Source organism: Camelus bactrianus, chromosome 15, assembly GCF_048773025.1.
Source record: "Camelus bactrianus isolate YW-2024 breed Bactrian camel chromosome 15, ASM4877302v1, whole genome shotgun sequence".
NCBI lineage: Eukaryota > Metazoa > Chordata > Mammalia > Artiodactyla > Camelidae > Camelus > Camelus bactrianus.
In genome coordinates, this window is record NC_133553.1 from 53,580,284 (window position 1) to 53,596,387 (window position 16,104).

The 16,104-nt window shown below is 38.6% G+C and overlaps 2 protein-coding genes across 5 annotated transcripts in view; one reads left to right on the plus strand and one right to left on the minus strand.

Annotated features, from left to right (window-relative positions):
• EFEMP1 (EGF containing fibulin extracellular matrix protein 1) overlaps positions 1 to 13,464 on the minus strand; it is a 59,065-nt gene extending 45,601 nt beyond the window's left edge. The window contains exons 1-4 of one of the 2 annotated variants that reach the window (XM_045514367.2): positions 13,339 to 13,464; positions 11,728 to 11,815; positions 7,682 to 7,730; positions 7,117 to 7,518 (exon numbers count right to left, since the gene is read on the minus strand). In XM_045514367.2, coding sequence (XP_045370323.1) covers positions 7,117 to 7,518; positions 7,682 to 7,730; positions 11,728 to 11,808 — 532 coding nt within the window. In that variant the 5' untranslated portion in view covers positions 11,809 to 11,815; positions 13,339 to 13,464. Of the gene's footprint in view, positions 1 to 7,116; positions 7,519 to 7,681; positions 7,731 to 11,727; positions 11,816 to 13,050; positions 13,210 to 13,338 lie in introns of those variants that run through there. The other variant, XM_010951880.3, reaches the window with a different exon arrangement.
• CCDC85A (coiled-coil domain containing 85A) overlaps positions 1 to 16,104 on the plus strand; it is a 1,028,435-nt gene that overhangs the window by 197,398 nt on the left and 814,933 nt on the right. The window lies entirely within an intron of this gene.

A 16,104-nucleotide genomic window follows, 5' to 3' on the forward strand; every position in this document is an offset into this window, starting at 1 on the left:
TCCCATGTGTTATTTTACTGAGCAATATTTTGTTTCTTTTATTGTTATTTGATAATTCATGGGTCAAGGATGGCAAGTTCCCTAAGGAAAATGGCCACTCCATCCTTCTGTTTTGATTCTATCAAAGAACAACAGAAAGTGGTTCACAAATTTGAATTTATTGAGTTAACTGAATGGTGTTGTGTTTGATCAATTTCACTTGTGATATTGCCTGGTTACACTTGACTAGTATGGAAGTACAATTAATTCAGAGGTAGTTCAAGATTTAGAATTTGAGTTAGCCAAAATCTATTTTTAAGTCTATTTAATACACACTTACCTAACATTGATTGACTCTCTGTCCCTCTTTTTAATCTGTGGTCATATGAAATTTACAGCATTAAGCTATCCATACTGCTGCCAGTATCCTGGCATTTAGCCTTCCTTTTATGTCATTTCTTCACTTCATCTTTATTAAATGTTTACAAATCATTTAGGTTCAAGCTTCAAGCCTGCAGTTGTGGCTAAATGCTTGCAAAGACAACTGTTTTCTTCTGCCAATATCTGAATGCAGTTTTCTTGATCAGTTCTGTTTTTGAGTGTGCAATTTGCAGTTACCTCTTGGAAAAAGAAGCTAATGAATTTCAGATGTGGTGTGAATTACTTATTTGTACATTCATGCAAAATCAAACACATTTGGGACAAATTTTGTTTATTCTTTGGTTTCGAAGAATAAAATTGTGCCAATAATTCAATAAGTGCAAAGGCAATCCTTACAAATGGGGCAACTTGTTGATTTCAGAGACTATAGTTTGAAACTTTCTGCTGGAGAAAGAAATAATGAACCAGTATCAGTGCACATTCCTGAAGTTACCCAGGCTTGCAATTCTACTCTAATCTGCTTCTTTTTGTTTCTATGGGGAGAGGAAAATTCATTCCACAGGTTGTGTTAGCTAGTTTTAATAAGAATCTTCTTGTTTTTGACGGAAAGGAAATCTTTGATCAAGTTTAAATTAAATAGAAGATACTTATGTGGATACTCTTTTAATATCTCATGATAGTCACAGAATCTGAGATGTCAGCTATGCACCTGATATTGAAAAGATCTCCTACCACTCTGGTAACTGAAACACACTTTAAGGCCCAAATTAGTCAACCTCCTCCTCTTTTGTGACTCTGCATGAACTGAACCTCCAAAGAACCATGCCTCAACTCACAAGTTTATACAATCAGTGTAAGGGGGATGCCTACAGAAGGTACCGGTATCACAGCACCAGCTGTTATCACAGCCACAACATAACTGAGAGTTTCACCAACTGACAACTTAAGGGCAGTTATAGTATTTTACACTTGCGGGTTTTATAGAGATATGCAAGATGCCCCCTTTTCCTCTAGATCACACATATTATGTCCTTGGTTCAGGGATATAGTCCTAACCAGGACTCGTGACCAATCAAGTATGGGGATTAGAGCACTAGTGATAACAATAAGGAAGTGAGAGAAGTGAAATAGAAATATTATTCTGTCCTATAAGCAGAATGTATGTTTTTGATGTTTTCTCTTCATTACTTCTCATGTCCCATGTAAAGTATTCTGACCCTGTTCTCTGTCCTTTTTATAACTGAATGAAGCTTCCTAAAGTTAAGATTAAGTTAGGGCACTGGTTCTTATACTTGAGCAGGGATCGAAATCATAGAATTGTTAAAACACAGATTGCCAAGCCTCATCCCCAGAGTTTCTGATTCAGTAGGTCTAGTGGGGCCCAAGATTTTGCATTTCTAGTAGTTACTGGATGATGCTAATGTTTCTGGTCTGGGGACCACACTTTAGAAATCACTGAGTTAGATATTTATATAACTTAGTCTTTTGTTGCAGAAGAGTGACCATATTGACCCTTCCATTCTTCCACCTTAAATACTTGTCATTCAATTTTTATGAAGGAATTTTCTGACTATGCATGAATCATATATATGTACATATTATTTACAAATGTATATTAAAAATGAGTCTTAAATTAACTGAAATTCGATAACTACAGTATTTGGAAAAGTAAATTATGAAATAATGCTAGTTTTTTCAGGAGGAAATCAATCACTTCTATTACACAGTATCAACTCATTTAAAAAGTAATTAAGTTTTCTCTGTAGACTCAACTCCAATCCATTTATGTGGCCTTAGAGAATTTTCAGATGCTCAAAGGTAATTAAAAGCTAAAAACAATGAACTGTAAGCCGACTAAGTACCCATTTTACTTTCTGCTTTAAATATTTCTTTTCTGTTAATATCATAATTCACTCAATTATAGTCTTCTTTTTACAAAGTATCTATTTTCTGAGATCAAAGCTCTTCACTGAACTGTGTAATTATTAGGCATTTCCTCACAAAACTAACTGAAGCAACTAGAGGCCCTAATGACATTAGTGAGGATCAACAAAAAGGTAGTTATCTGAAAGCTGTTTGGTAGTGACAATTCTAAGAATGCTAAGCTACTTGATTACACTATAATTTATAAATCCTCTTTTGGATATAAGATCATTTAAGTTTCAAATGAATGAAGTCAAAGAAAGATGGCCCTAGCATCTGAGAATTTGTACATGTTAGTTCAAGTTTTTCTTTTTTAAAGTAGATGTATAGATAATAACTTCTTTCCTTTTCAAAATAGTATTTTGGTTATCCTTATGTTTATAAAGAAATGTGCAGAGGATAACAGATGATCCCCAAGAGTGTAGAGCTTTTTAACCTTGAGTATAATTCTTTTGTTACTTTAGGCTTTATAAAAGGCAACTCTTTTTTTCTTTTTAGCTTTTTAGTTGCTCCTGCGTCATAGATAATAATGATAAAAATCAAATAAAATCATTGAAATTAAAAAAAAAAATTTGGGAAACAAAACTTTATAGTTGAAGTGTGGTGTTTAACTTGGCTGTGTGGTAAAATTTTTCCCAGCGGAAAAGAGGAAAGATGAGCTACCTATGCTATGACATGTATCTAAGTACGTAGGTGCTAATGTCTAGGTATGCGACATATGCAATGTAGAACAACGAGGAAACCAGCTCATTGACAAACTGGTAGGATCCTGACAACTGCAAAAAAAAAAGGCTCTGTCCAGGTACATGAAAATCAATGGAATATGGTTTTTGACAGTTCAAAACAAATTGGAAACAAAAAACAGTCTCACTGGACAAACAATGCCTTAACCTGAAAATGTGGCTCTAACATTGGGATTTTCACACTGTTGTCTGTTACACGCAGGACATTTGGTTACTGGGGTTTTGCTAGGGTGATCAACAATGTCATTTGCCCAGAACTGAGGCATCTCCAGAGATATGGGACTTTTAGTTTTCAAACAGGACAGTCTTGGGTAGGCAGGAATTGTTGGAAACCTTAGGGTATGTTTTCACGTCTCTTAGTTACACCTTACATAATACAAGTCAGGTATTGCACTCTGGATTTGGCTCCACAGTTAGCTTGATTAGACATTTGTATCGAGTTCACTTTTTGATGCCATTTTTTTTTTGGAAGTTAGTAATAATACTTATAAATCCTGACTGAGTTTAGTAATGGCTTAATTACCAGCTATACAAAATACTTACATCTAATTTTTTGAAAGTTCAATTAAGTGAACAAATTCCTTTCACTTAGGCAATTGATGCGTTCTCTTATTTGCCAGTTCCCAAATGATTTTTTTCCTATAAGAATAGGGATCTTAGAAAACTACATGGGACAAAAAAAAAAAAATCCTTTCTCAACTCAAACTAGTGACTTCTAACTCCATCTCCTTTGGAGAAGATTACATAGTGACTATGCACTAAAGATGTAGAAAAATAAAGTGAACTATCAATGGGTTACAGTATATTCCCCATTCATCCAAATTCCTTGTGGAGCAGATGAATATCTGTTGTCTCTGAGGTATATGATATGGAGAAATTATTAATTTCTAAAACTTTGTTTTTACATGACTCCAGGTATGTTACACTGAAATTATCTTCATGTAATTTGATAGCTGCCTAAGATGGCATCCATCATTTGAAGTTCTCAGTGGGAATGGCACCCCAGTATCATGCTCAGTTGGCAACAATTACCTGAAAAAACCTGCTTACTGTGAATTGATATTTGGATAATTATGTTATATTTTAAACCTCTTGGTTTTACACAAAATTGAAAAACTGGACAAATAAGTGAAAAAGAGTAAAGGGATCGTGTTTTCACTAAATGTTAAAACATAGAAAGCTGGTTAAAAATATATTTATAAAATAGAATACATTTTAAAATATCTAGTGGTATTTAAACTATTAGGTGCTGCCTGTGATTGGCTGGTAATAGTCCATTCAAAGGCACAATTGACTTTAACACTGAAACACAATCCAGATTTCAGCCATTCCATAAAAAATGGCCTCAGCTTTTAGGTTATGTAATGATAAACTGTACCTGTTGAAAAATATATGTGGAAAAAAGAAATAATTTTAATACAAATATGACTCATCTGAAGGCATTCATTTATTTCAATCCAGCGCGACCATGGTAAATGTGTTTGGATTACTGGTCATAAGCATGCAACATTTAAAAGGGAGTGGAGATCTTTATTAAAACAGAAGGCTCTTCAAACTCCACAATGATGTCAGTAATATAGGTCCTTGGAGCACATTACTGTTTTAAGCGGAGGTCCCCACACTTTCACACTGGTTATAAAACATTATTTTGTGCTGCTGGCCTGGAATAAGAATGTCATACATCTGCAGGCAATTAGAAGAAGCTGGACTGCATGTTTGATTAGCTCAATAATAAACGGGCACAAGTGTGACTCGACTAATGTTAGTCAGATTCCCTAGACAGATTATCCTGTTGTTATCATATGAAATAACCCCCTTTTATCAACAATTAAGTAAATCCACATTTATGGGCACTTTGCAAAATTGTGAGGTGGGAAGAAATCCAACTTAAGCCTTAAGTCATCCAAAAAAACTTTTAACCCTGCTTTTAATGATACAGACCCCCCAATCCCAAGTTTTAGAAATTGGTTGTATTATGCAGAACAGTTTGAGTTGGAAATACTCTTGTGTGCACACAATCAATGAATATGTATTTAGCACCTACCATAAGAAAGGCATTTAATAGTTTAACTTATAACTAAAAAGAAATTCCCAAAGAAGTAAGGATTATAAATATTTTAATGTGTGAAAAGTAACTTACTTTATAAGGTAGCCTAAATCTTTTTAAGAAAAATTAAATGGGATTTCATTTTTATTAGTCACATTTAATGATACAGTTTCTACTGTAATCAATGCATGTTGTAAATCCTGAATATGTTTTATTCTAGAACTTCTTCATTTGGTTCTAGGCATTGTTCTTCTTTTCAATCACAATTGTCAGTGATGGATGATAAATTATTTTGATAGTTTCTGATAGGTGATCCATTAATCTATCTGGGTTTTTCCTCCTAAGTACCATTAAAGCACACTTCTGAAGTGTAAAAAGTAACTCAGTATATGAAAGTCAATACTTCAAAAATTTCAGCAAAACTTCACTTTCAGGAAAAATACAACCAAACCTTGCAAAATAAGTATGTATTTAAATAGCACAATTAAAAGTTGATATCTTAAATAAATTCAAGGTATTTTAAAACCTATATTCACTCAAATACATACACTATATGTATAAATATATTTATTTATATATAGAAATAACCTCATAAGGTTATTTCTTAGACATAATCCTTAAATTAAATATCTGAATATCAAGCAGATGCCGAAGCATTCATCATCAATATTGGAATTCTGACTCATGACAGTAACACAAAACAGATGCTAATATGATAGGCTCTCTGAAAAGTGACACCATCACAGCATGCGTTAGCTCTTGATGTGGGGTACTTAAAATTTGAACACAAAATGTAAAATAATAAAAATCAGGGCTTGATAGGTTTCTTTACCTCATGTATAAACCATTTAAAATCTACTCTATTTTATACAGAAGATAAAACAACACTAGTGGATAAGGGGCAGCGCCCCAAAGGACCAGAAGATGCTTCTTTCACTTAATGCAGCAGCTAGGTGCCCCCAGTTGAACCCTTCAATGTTGAGGGAGGAAGGTGCTCTCTTCCTCACTCATGCAGGTAGAAGGTAAGAACTCCTGGGCCCGTGTGTATCAGGCACTTCTGGAGTATTATGGGGTCTACCCAGTCAGCCCCTAGCAGTGGAAAAGGAGCCTGGAGCTCCTGTGGTCACTCCAGGCAGATCTGAAAGGGTTTGCTAAGTAGGCAAAGAGGAACAAAATCCCCCAGCACAGTCCAGTTAGTTAATATCCTTCACATCTTCAAAGCCCAAGATTCTTATCACTTTGCTAGCATGAGTCTACAGCTGTTTCTAGAATACACAGTGATGTGTACTCTTTGTGAAAATAAACAGAAAAACCCAGGCAGATGGTGCCATGGTGTAAGTGATATAAGTGAAATGTGCTCAAATGAGAGCTTAAAAATAGATATAAATGTGAGGGGGGGGGACTCCCTCAAACGTAATGAGAAGCAGAAATCCCATTTCTTTATTCCTCAGTGAGGAAAATAAGTCAGTGGCAAGTTCAATGAAAAGAAAGCTTGAGAACTTAAAGGATATTTGTGGAGTAGCTTGACAGCACAATTTCAAATTCTAAATGAATAACCTGGCTGCTCCATTTGACAGCTGTGACTCTGGCCACAACTGCCTGGGTTTGAAGGCTGGCTCTGCACTCACCACCTGTGTGACCCTTGGTTCTCAAACTTGGCTGCACACTGGAAACATGGGGAGCTTAAAAAAATACTGATGCCTGGAAACCCACCCCCAGAGATGGTTATTTACTTGGGCTAGGGTGTGGCTTGGACATAGAGAAGTTTTGAAGGCTCCCAATGACTCTAAATACGTGCAGCTAAGGTTGAGAACCATTGATGACCTCTCTGAGATGCAGTTTACTCATTTGTAAAATGATGATGATGCCAGCAACAACTACTTTTTAGGATTATTGCAATGGTTTAATATGATAATGCAGGCAAAACACTGAGCACAAAGCCTGGCAAGTGGGAAGCTCTCAGTAAATGTGAGCTATTATCACCCTCACCACGAGGTGCACTTGGGCAAGAACTTTCTCATTAGCATAGTAAGTCATGCTTACCTTGGCACACGTTATGCTCACTCTGCTCATAGCCTGTTGCACACTGGATCCGGTGAGAAGGGTTGGGGGGAATGCGCTGAGGGTCAGCTGGATTCCGCCGGATGACAAAGTTATTTCGGCTAGTCTGCACTTCAGCAGCAGCACTGGCAACAAAACCACCCCCAGGCACCACTCCACTGGCTGCCATGCCACTGGCTGCCATACCCCCAGTGCCTGTACTTGAGGTCGCAGCTGCATTTGCAGCTGCACCCACACCTTCAGCTGCTGGTGTTTCTTGCTGAGGTTGTTCATTGTTGACAATAATCTGGGCTGTTTTAGGAAGGCAGAGGTATCCTCCATAGTGGTTAACGCATTTCATTCCCCCTTTGCAAGCATCTGGGACAATGTCGCATTCATCAATATCTGTGATCAGTAATAAAATAAGTCAGGAATCTTCTTAGAGGGAAAACTGAACATGTAAATGCATGCTTATGCCTTTTTGGTATAATACAAACAGGACATGAATGACAAAGGAGATGGAGACAGAAAGCTGTGTTCAGATGGGAAGTCTTTGAAGTTGGCTCACCTTTGCACTGCTGTCTTACAGGATCCCACTCATATCCATCTGTGCATTGCTGTGAAAAAAACAAGATGGGGCAGGAGACAGTTAATTGAGTGTCCATTCTCTAAGAAGTCACTCTAAAAGCTTCCTACTTACGGCAATAATCTTTGTATTAGGGTCCTAGATAGATGTTGTGATGGGTATTTTAACATTCTGTAGCTTTTTTTTTTTTTTTTTTAAGACACATCTGTGCATTGGACTGCTTCAGGGATCCTGTCTCAATCACCAGCTGTCTCAACTCTTCTGTTGCATTTAGATTGGGCCAAGTTGCCCAGAACCATCTTCTTGGAATTCTTCCTCTCTGTCTTGATACTAATATTCCACAATCTCTCTGACTGCTTTTTTGCTTTATTTGTCCCTTCCTCTACTTTGTAAACTTAACAAAAAAAAAAAAAAAAAAATCAACTGAGTGCTTTTTTTCAGCCCTTGACTATTCCCTGTCTCTCCAAATCTTCTTAGAGCATTCCAGCACCTGGCTTTCCTTATCATTCCTGTTCAGCTGAGTCCTGAGCCTCCCTCTCACACCCTGGCCTGCCTCCTAGCTTCAGTTCCTGCAGGTCCTCTCTAGTTCACTCACTGATTCAACCATCTGTCAAGTACCTTCTCATACCAGGCACTATCCTAGTCCCTGGGGATGCAAAGACAATTCCTGTTCTCAAGCAGCTAACAGGTCAGAAGAGAACAGACCACTAGATAAGCTGGAGCAAGATGTCAGGTGTCATGACACAAGTTGCCTGTGGAAAAGAGTGATGGACTCTACCCAAATCTGTGTGTGGACATGGCAGAGTGAAAGGGAAGGCTTTACGGACAAAGCTACAAGTGAATTGGGCCTTACAGGATTTTTTCCAGGGAGATATGGGGATTCTAGGATGAGGGGCCATGTAAGCAAAGGTGCAAAATTATTAAAGAAGGAAGGAGCTGCAAGTAGTCCTGGGTGACTGGAGTGAGGTTAGAGAAGTAGGCAGGGCCAAACCTGGGAACTGAATTCTACCTTGAAAGTTAGTGAATCTCAAGCTTTATCATGTTTAACAATCATTCTTGTACTTTTTAAAATGCAGATTCCTGGGCACAACCAAATGTTCTGACTGTAGGTCTGGTAAGGGGCTTGGAATCTGAATTCCTAAGAAGCATCTTAGGTGATGCTTAAACAAGTCATCTATGGGCTACTTCTTGAGAAACAGTGGTATAAGTGATGAGTCCTCTGAAGGACTTTTTAGCTCAAGAAAACATCTGATCAGATGCAGATTTGAGGGAGAGGCTTCAGGAAGGATTGAGCAAAAGTAGAGTAAACAAACAAATAAACTTAAATTCTTTTATAAGAGCCAAGAGTTGCTTGGCACACAACAGATGCTTGGCAAGTAAGTAGCTGAATGGAGACAGAGAGATGAGTTTAGAGGTATTACTGATCTCTGAGACTTAACAGAGTGAAAACTAAATTCACTTTATCTCCCAAACTACTTCTTTCCAGTTGCCCCAACACTGTCCAAGGCACTACCACCTTTCTCAGGACCCAGGATTACAACTTTAACATCAACTTTTCCAATTATCTTCCTTCAGGCTCTGCTAACTTTGTGTTCATTTCTGTGTCTACCGCATTGGTGTAGGCCTTCCTGATTTCATGAGTAGGCAGGTCTCCTTAGCTGGTCTCCACAGCTCTACATGCTGCACACAAGCCTCCACGATAATCTTTCTTCACTCTGTTGGTTATGTTGCTCCTCCATCTAAGAGCTCACAGTGGCTGTAGACCTCTCGTCTCCCATTTTGACCATCTCTAGGTTCTCCCCACTACCCAACTCCTTGTCACCTTCTGGACTTGATTTGGTTGTTTTCATTTCTAGCCTTTGATTATGCCACTTTCTCTGATTCAAGTGCCTCTTCCACCTTCTAGAATTATCCAAAGTTATTACTTCCTTCAAAAACCAGCACAGAGTTCTACCTCCTTCAATATGTCAATATGAACATTAATTATCACCTTGCTTTTGTATTTCTTTAGCAATGTGTATAATCTGTCTAATAATATGATTTGTACTTGCTTGTAAACTTTGTACTTTTCAACAGTATTTTCCCAGGATAAATTCCCTGAGGTTAAGGTCTGTTTTGTTTTTTTTTTTGTAAACAAATAAATTCTTTTGATAGTGATGAGAATTCCTTATGCATACAGTAGATACTTGATGAGTAAATAACTGAATGGACCCTGTCTTTAATATGAAAGGAGAATATGAGGCTATCCTGTGGATATGAGCCCATCCATCTGAAAAGTATCTTCCAAGCCAGGCAAAATGACAGTTCACTTGAATAAATCTGTATGCTAAATAGAGAAGTCTTGCAGTTTGTTTTAGGTCTTCAGCTCTAGTGCATTCGGCATGGATCTACTATTAAACAAGCCAGGGCTGAATTTAGTTTCACCACTTTACTGGCTTAAGTTAGGTACCCCTCTAATCTTTAGTTCTACTATCAGCAGAAGGAAATGGATGCCATTTACCTCATACTGTGCTGTGAGGAGAAGAGGAGATAGTCTACACAGTGGAGTTACTAAAAAAGTTACATCTTGTCCTTCAACCATGAACTAATAGGCATACACAATGCAAAAGAGAATGGATCTAATCTTAACACAAAAAGGATGTCATATCTGGGAAATCTGTTATAGTGTTTATTCAACAGGGAAGTTTCTCTGCTAAAGATGAGTAAGATTTAGGGGATTAGCAAAGGGAAAGGGATATACAATAAGCAATTATAAAATCAATAAAATATTTTATTAGATGAATATAAAAATGAGTAGCTAATTTAATTTTAGCTCCCCAAGAAGGTAGTAAGTTTAGCTTGAATAACAAAACAATTTCACTTGAAGATAAAAAACACATGTATTCATTTCTCTTGCTTTATTTATCTTCAGCAAAGGAAGCAACTACATTTACCATTAAGTTAACAAAATATTTATATTAAACCCCATTTGATTTATAGTTGATCTGAACAAGGAACATTTGCCAGATGAATACTAACATTCTAGGGATAATATGGTACCAAAAAAGTGAGATAATGTTTATTATCAGTAATTGAGATTAGCTCACTTTTAAGAGTTCTATTTCCAGAAATTTTTCAAATTCTTTTGAGTAAGATTACTTAATTTTAAATTGGGAACAAGTAGAAAAATATGTTTTTCATATTCTAATCCAGGACAAATGTCATTTGCCTCACAACACTGATTAAAGACTAGAAAACACAAAACAGAGGTGCAACAAACTCACCACAAGTGAGGTTAAGTACTGCCCTCTGTTCTCACCATATCCATCCCTGGCAGTGGGAGAGGGTAAGGTGATATTTTCAATATTTTATTAAACATTGGTTATATCCATACAATTAACTAATTAATCAAAAATTACTTGAAAATATCAGATATGATAATTAGAAAAATGCAAAACCAAATTTCAAACAATGAATTTTTAAAACCATTTTACCAAATACCACAACCTGGTAACACAAAGTCTATCTGACCAGCATTTAGATGAGTTATGTGTTATATAGTAAATGAGTAATAGTCTTTATAAAGTCAAGAAAGTCCACTTACAAGAGAACATAAGTCACATGCACAAATGAGGTGATGTGCTTTTGTGATGTTTAACATTCTTATTTGACTTAAGCCTTAGTCCTTGAGTTTTGGTTTCATCTGCATGTATATGGGAATCCAGGTTTTCCAATTACTTATACCCATTAATTTGTTGAATGTGTTGGAAACATGTAGTTTACTTTGGTTTTTATTTTAAAGGAGTTCCTCTTTTTGGCCCTGCATAAATCCTTACATTTTGGTCCCTATCTCAAATGGTGATCTAAATGCACTTTTGAAAGGACGGACAATTTACAACGAATCTTAAACGTGAACTATGCTAAAGTTTCTTTAATTTATTACCCTCCACAGAGAACAGCTCACATAGGCTGGCAGGAGTGGATAAAGTCTCTCTTGTGCCATAGAATCCCGCGGAACCGCACTTATCTCAAATTCCATCACCCCTTACCGTGTACGTGATGGTTTCTTCGGTGTCCTGTGACTTGACCAACGCCAGCGTCAGCATAGTTAGGAAAAGGGCTCTCAACATCGTGAATCTCAAAGAAAACACAGGACAAACCGATGCTTAGTATCTGCTGCGGAGGAAATAACACTTCAGCTGTGAAGTAACAAGCGAGGGAGGGAAGGCGGAGGAGGCTGAGGCTCCATCATACCCAACTTTCAATCTACTTTCTCATCTCCCCTCCCCCTCCTCAACCTTCCCTTGGCCAAAAGAGGCACCGAAGACGGTAAAACTGCTGCGGAATTACATTTCGCTTTACTCCTTCCGGCTGCTCTGAATATATACAAAGGATATACGGCGTACATTTTATACTGCATCTACACAACAGGCTCCAGAAAGGGGGTGAAAGAGAAAGAATAAGGGTAATTAATTTCAAAGGAGACCGCACATTTTTTTTTACAAGGGTGGAGGTGGGGCAGCAAATCTCATACTCCCTTAAACGTTAAGGCTTTCCCTGTACTCCGACCTTCAGCTAGAGAAGTTCCTTGCACAGCTCAGCAGAAATACCTGTAAACCAATGAGTCACCTTGGCTTCAAACTTTTTTTTTTTTTTAAACAAAACAGCAGAATAAAACGCGGGAGCAATCTCCTCCACTAGTAGAATACCTGCCCTTCAGAGAGTCTTCTCCCATTTCCCAGCACAAACTCTCAGAGTGGCATTTCCACGCGTTCTCTGTGCGCAGCTTTGTTTAAAAGCCCCAGGTACTGTAGAGGAGCAATCCAAAGCGTCTCATTCACTAGTGCCTTATCAGTCCCTCTGTACCCGAAATGCTAACTTCAGGATCGGGGCTGCCTAGGGCCGCAACCGGAGAACCACACCACGGCCGGAGAAACCAGTTTCAGGGCACCGGCCTGGCGCCCCCAGGGAGGCTAGGTCCCCTTTCTTAACAGTATGTTAAACAGGCGGCAGTTCCCGGACAGCTGCTCAGCGCTCCAGCTTCTAACCAGCTCCCATGGAATCCAGGTGTGGCTTAAATCTTGCACTTTGGGCCCCTGAAACTTTCAAAACCTTTATGCGCAAATTCTTGTCGCTGATTGTCAGCGCGCACACACAGGCCCATCCAAACAGATGTCACCCAGGTACTCGCACATGCTGACAGATCACATTCCGAGACCACACACCTCCACCTCCCTCTGCCTGAGAGATTCTGCACAGTGTGGGGCAGTGCTCAAGTCCATTGCACCCCTCAAGTCAACCCACTTACTCCCCAACGCGCGTCCCTACGGGCACTGTGCGCGCTGGTGTGACCCCCGCTTCGGGGCTCCTACCTGCGCGGCCGCGCTGCGCTCCAGGCCCGAGAAGCAAGGGGAGAGCGCAGGGGAGGGCAGCCCCGTGGGTCTGAACTGGCGAGGTCTTTCAGCGGCCTCAGCTGCAGGAGGAGGAGGAGAAAGGGAGGGAAAGGGGGAGGGCAAGGGGGGTGGAGGAGAGAGCAGAGGGAGGTGCAAGTGCTGAGCGCTGCAAACCGGACGGGAGAGCGCGCTGCGCAGCGAGATCCGCGCCCCCTCCTCCAAGGGTCCTCTCCACCACCCGCCTGCCATTCTCTGCCAGCCACTCACCTTTAGCTCCCAGACGCTCCGGAACTCCAGGCCGAAGATGGCACGTTTGGCATGTGATGTCTGGAGTTTGAATTAGCCTTGGTGATGCTCCAGCCTCCTGGGCAATTTTTTGTGCCCTGCGGAGGGGAAAACATCTCTCCTGTGAGCTTGGAAAGCCTTTCCTCCAGGGAAAGAAATCCTTTCAGTTCTGATTGGTCAAAGTGGGACAATGCCGTACCCTGAAACAAGTCAGAGAATGCCAGAGATATTGTGAGGTCCTGAGAAATTGCATACAGATATTTTTCCAAATAAGTGAATCCTAGGAGAGAAAATTAACCCCATTCATAGAACTGGTTCTTTAGTCTTTTGTTTAAGATTGCTTTTTTTCTTTTCTTTTTTGAGTGAAGGAGGGTCCGGTTCCTCAAATGTAGAAAAATGAGAATCTATTCATTCAACAAATATTTGTGACTTACTGAGTTCCATGTATTGGGAGTGGGCCAAGTAGAACTCACACTAACAGAATTGTGAGGTTGGGTTCTCTTTGGTCTCTCAAAACGTCCTTTTTCATGGGCTCCTTTTCTCTTCTACTTGTTTTCTTCTTTCTTCTTGTTCACTTGTGGGAGTCCCCAGTACTGGTCATTCAAAGTTGAGCATTTCACTCTCACCTTTCATACAAATGGTGGAATTTCAGGAATCTGGAGAGAAAAAAAAATATTTTTTCTGGCTTCTTCAAATCATACCACACAGATTGCAGTTATCTCTGAAAGCTCCAACTCTAAAGTCAGATTAATAGTGTGCCTCCAAGGCAACATGCCTTCTGAAGCAAATATAGTTGCCTGAATGAGACAATATGCAGGCAGAAGGTATTGACTCTGACCTCAGAAGGAAATAGAAGGTGGGAGGGAGAGGAACAGCTCCTTTCCCTTCCCTGCTGACTGACCACAGAGGGGAAAATGGTAGAGAGGGCAAGAGAGAAAGGCTGTTAGGTGGAAGCCTTTCCTTGTCTTTCAGGTATGCAGTGGAGTGCCCAGACCTTGCCAGTATGGTTGCAGACTACACAATATTGGACAAGATCAGAGGAGTTTCGCAACTCTGAACCTTACTTGAGTATGTGGGGTTTTGCTAATAGTACTGAAGATTTTGGTACCAAAATGCAAATGTTTGTTTTTCCAGTCATTAATAACCTCCAAACTTAAAAAAAAAAAATTGGATCTTTGCTTTTGTATAGTTAAAAAGATCTGGCTAGATATTTTCTTCTACTTCTTTTTGAATTCTACCTATCTTCAATCCTTTCCCCCAGAAAAAATAAGTTAAAACTCCCAAATTTCTATCTCCAGCCTGGAACTCTTCCTGTATATCCAACTACTGACTTGTTATCTTCATCTGTACACCTAATGGATATTTCAAACTGGACAGGTCTGCTAATTCTCACCCTCTCTTCCAACCTGCTCTACCCATATGCTTCACCATCTTAATTAATAGCAGTCTCATCTTTCCATTTGCTCAGGTCCAAGATCATGGAGTCACACTTGATTTCTCTTTTTCTCACACACCATGCATTCGGTTCTTCAGAAAACTCTGTTTGTCCCATCTTCAAACTATGTCCAGAATTGGACCACTTCTTATTATTTCTTTTGTGACCACTCTTGTCTGAGTCACCACCACCTTCCATATGGATTATTACAACAGCCTCCTAACTGACCTCCTTACTTACACCTTCAGTCCTTTACAGCCATTCCTCAGCTGAAGTTCGTATAAATGGAATTGTAGGGTATGTACTTTTTTTGTGTCTGGTTTCTTTCCCTCCGCATGCTTTAGAGGTGCAGCCTTGTTGTTAGGTATATCAGAAGTTTATTTCTTTTTATTGCTGAGTAGTATTCCATTGTGTGGATATACCCTGTTTATCTGTTCACCTGTTGACGGATATTTGGATTTTTATGAATAAAGCTGTCATGGACATTCATGTAGAAATCTTTGTGGACATATTTTCCTTTCTTTTAGGTAAATACTTAGGAGTGGAACCCCTGGGTCATATAGTAGGGGTATGTTTACCTTTATAAGAAAGCTATACTTTGTTATAAAGAAAGCCAAAATATTTCCCAAAGTGACTGAACCATTTTACATTCGTATCAGCAATATGTGAAATTCTACTTGATGTTGTCAGTAATTTATAATGTTAGCCATTACAGAGGGTGTGTAAGTGGCATCTGATTGTGGTTTTATTTTACATTTCTCTGATATCTAATGATATTGACCATTTTAATATGCTTATTATCCATCACTATATCTTCTCTTTTGAAGAGCCCATTCAAATCTTTAATCTATTTCTTTATTTTTGTTTTCTGTCTTAGTGGTGAGATTTTTTTTTTAAATATAATCTTCCTACGAGTTCTTTGTCAGATATATATTTTTGAATATTTCTCCCAGTTTTTGCTTTGCCATTTCATTTTTTTAATACTGTCTTTTGAAAGCAAACATTTTTAATTTTGGTGAAGTCTAACGTTAATTTTTTGTTTAGTGTTTAGTCCTTTTTGTGTTGGACTGTTTACAGTTTATTGGATTGTTTATTGTGTACTGTTTACAAAATCTTACCTTACCTTTTTGCTTAAAATTCAAATCTTTTAAGCTCTGTAAACCTCAGATCCTGCTTCTGTAAACCTCAGATCCTGCTTCTGTAAAATGGCGAGGGTAACTTACTCTACTTCTTATGGTTGTGATAATTGAGTAGAAACTCATGGTAAATATCAAATACATGTGAATGATTGTTCTTAGATATTAGAACATACA